Source organism: Gobio gobio (genome assembly GCF_949357685.1).
Source record: "Gobio gobio genome assembly, chromosome: 12".
Lineage (NCBI taxonomy): Eukaryota > Metazoa > Chordata > Actinopteri > Cypriniformes > Gobionidae > Gobio > Gobio gobio.
In genome coordinates this window covers 48514238-48517002 of record NC_137105.1, presented here as the reverse complement: position 1 = coordinate 48517002, position 2765 = coordinate 48514238, and the positions used below count along the sequence as shown (strand labels likewise).

Sequence of the window (2765 nt, the reverse complement as noted above, 5' to 3'; positions counted from 1 at the left end):
ACTTTAAGCTATAACAAAAAAGAAATGAGGGTAAAGTTTATGGTTTACTATATCATGGCACATTTTAAACGTCATTTAGAGAAAGTCAGTTTTATTTATTTTTCTTGGAAGAAGAAATAAATGTAGTAACAGACTTAAAAACTAGCCTTATTTTCTTAACTCACCAGCCTTCCTTGTATTCCCTACCTCAGACAGGTTGGTAGTGATGTTGGCTGTAACTTTCCAGTATTTTTTTGTATTAGTGGATTAATTGTAGTACTTGCATGGGACTGATTTTATTTTGATGGTGACTGTGCAAGGCACAACAATTGTCAAATCTTTATCACAATGAATAAAGCTGTGAATCCTAACTTTACCATGGTCCTACCAGACTCTCGTACATTTCATTCGTACTGAAGGAGAATAGAAACTGAGTGGAAGTACGTAGGAGGGCTGAGCCAGGCTATCCTACCTTTATATTCCACTTAAATCATACTTTTGCTATTATAATTAGCAGCTTTTTCTTCTGTGAATGAAGCAGGACTCCACTCCTCTCCAGCAGAGGACAGTAGAGCTCAGATATTGAACTCTAGTCAGTCAGTAGAGGAAGACTATTGTTTCTAGCATAGGTTACTAGACGGTAATGTAAGTGTCAATGTTTAATTTTCTTCAACATTCTGGTTTGTAAGGTCATAAGACGTGCGTATGTGTTTGGAGAGACGCATAATATGTCAAACGTTTGTAGCGTAAACTAACATTCATCGTGTACTGCTAACTTTATGTATTTCTAATGTTCAAAACAAAATTGCCTTTGTCCTCAGAGAGAAACAAACGCTTTAACTGAAGGAACCGCGGTTAACACACCCCGTCCAAAATGGTTAACGTCTTAAAAGGAGTTCTCGTTGAATGGTAAGTTTCACTAAACGTAAAGGTACACAAGGGGTGTCAAAATTGTACCTTTAGGGGTACAGCAGCTTGTCATTGTATCTTTTTTACTCCTAAAAGGTGCATATTAGTTCATTAGAGTACAAATTCGTACCTTAAGGTAGTACTATTAACCTTTTGTGGTAAAAAAAAAAGGTACAAAGATGCCCTTTTAGGGTACTTCCCTAGTGACAAGCAAGCTGTTGTACCCCTAAAGGCACAATTTTGACACCCTTTTTATCTGTGTTATATATCATCACTGACCCAGTCAATGCCTAACAAACAAACAATTCTGAAGGCACCTTTAAAATAAAAATCATGCTCCAGTGCACCTTCATTCATGTCTCTTCCTTTAAAATATGTAACAGTGACCCGGCCATGAAGCAGTTTCTTCTATATCTGGATGAGACGTCAGCGTTGGGGAAGAAATTCATCATCCAGGATTTGGATGACACGCATGTTTTCATCCTAGCTGAAGTCGTGCAGATTCTCCAGGAGCGAGTAGGAGAACTGATGGACCAGAATTCATTCCCCATCACCCAGAAATAAACACAGCAGACTCTACAGTCTGTGAGAGCAGATGGATGTGGAGATTCTTGCAGCACAATTGGACAGATGCAACTGAAATATAAAGATGACTTCCCACCAGAATGATGAATTTTGTGCTTTAAGTTGCATGATCTTCAGTCATTGCTGTGTTCTGAAAGTGAATTGTTTTGAGTGGAGAATCGCATTAGCTGCAGAAAAAAGAAACAACTCATTATTATGTATTATTTACTTTTTTTTATCATTTCAGAATTGTATAAAGTACATCATACTACTGATGGTTGAAGACGTTGATATTTATATACATGCAAACAAGCATCAAATAAAATAAAAAACTTAAGACAATATAACAAAGTATGTACTTCATTTTCTTCCTGTATGCATTGCGATTAGTCTTAAAAGCTAGCAGACTGCTATATAGTACTGCTATATAGCAGTCTACTCATTTCTAGTGAGATGCCAGATTAAGCAGAAGTGTATTATTGGGTATTTAGACAATCGAGGTGTGTATGTGGTCAGGAAACTGGTGATTGAGTTTACCATATGGTGTCAAGAGTCAATGGCATTACATTTCCAAAATGCACAGCATGTCTTGACTGAGGAAGGGAAAGTGGTCCGGTTTTCTCTTTAAAAAATCACCTAAAAAGTTGGAGTTCACCTAAAAAGTTCAACTTAATGGTTATACAACACCACAATAAGGTGCTATTTCCTTTATTTTTGTTTCCAAAGAAGACCATCAGAATCAGAAAGAGCTTTATTGCAAAGTGTGCTTGCACACACAAGGAATTTTTTGGGTACTAAAGCTTCCAGTGTGCGCATACAAATATAACAAGCAGTGTTGGGAAGGTTACTTTCTAAATGTATTAGGTAACAGATTACAAGTTCCTTAAAAAAAAATTGTTTTAAAGTAATAAGTAGTGTAACTATTTCAATTACTTTATTAATGTAACTGATAACTGAAATTTCTGACGAATCATTTTCAAACATTTAACCTCTTAGAAAACAGATATAGTTCTATTTATTTAAGAGAAAACACAATCAAGATCATTAATATGTAGTAAAAAAACTTGCTTTTTGAGGGGGAAAATTATTAATTGAATCCATTTTGGAATAAGGCTGTAACAAAAAATGTGGGAAAAGTGAAGCGCTGTGAATACTTCCCGGATGCACTGTATACAGCGCTGTGTACTACTGTTCACCCAAAGTGCTTTACTATCATATCAGGTGGTTTCTCCTCCACAACCTCAGCTCAGCTCAGCGGTGCGCACACCACACACCAGCTATAGGTGGAGAGGAGAGAGAGTGATCAAGCATAT

The 2765-nt window shown here is 36.5% G+C and overlaps 1 protein-coding gene across 1 annotated transcript; it reads left to right on the top strand.

Moving 5' to 3' along the window:
- The first annotated feature begins 560 nt into the window (after window positions 1-560).
- Window positions 561-1786, top strand: gtf2h5 (general transcription factor IIH, polypeptide 5). The gene is made up of 3 exons (XM_079830439.1): window positions 561-624; window positions 801-888; window positions 1272-1786. Exons 2-3 carry the CDS (start codon window positions 854-856, stop codon window positions 1450-1452), a joined length of 216 nt encoding a protein of 71 aa, XP_079686565.1. The 5' UTR covers window positions 561-624; window positions 801-853; the 3' UTR covers window positions 1453-1786.
- Window positions 1787-2765: the final 979 nt, after the last annotated feature.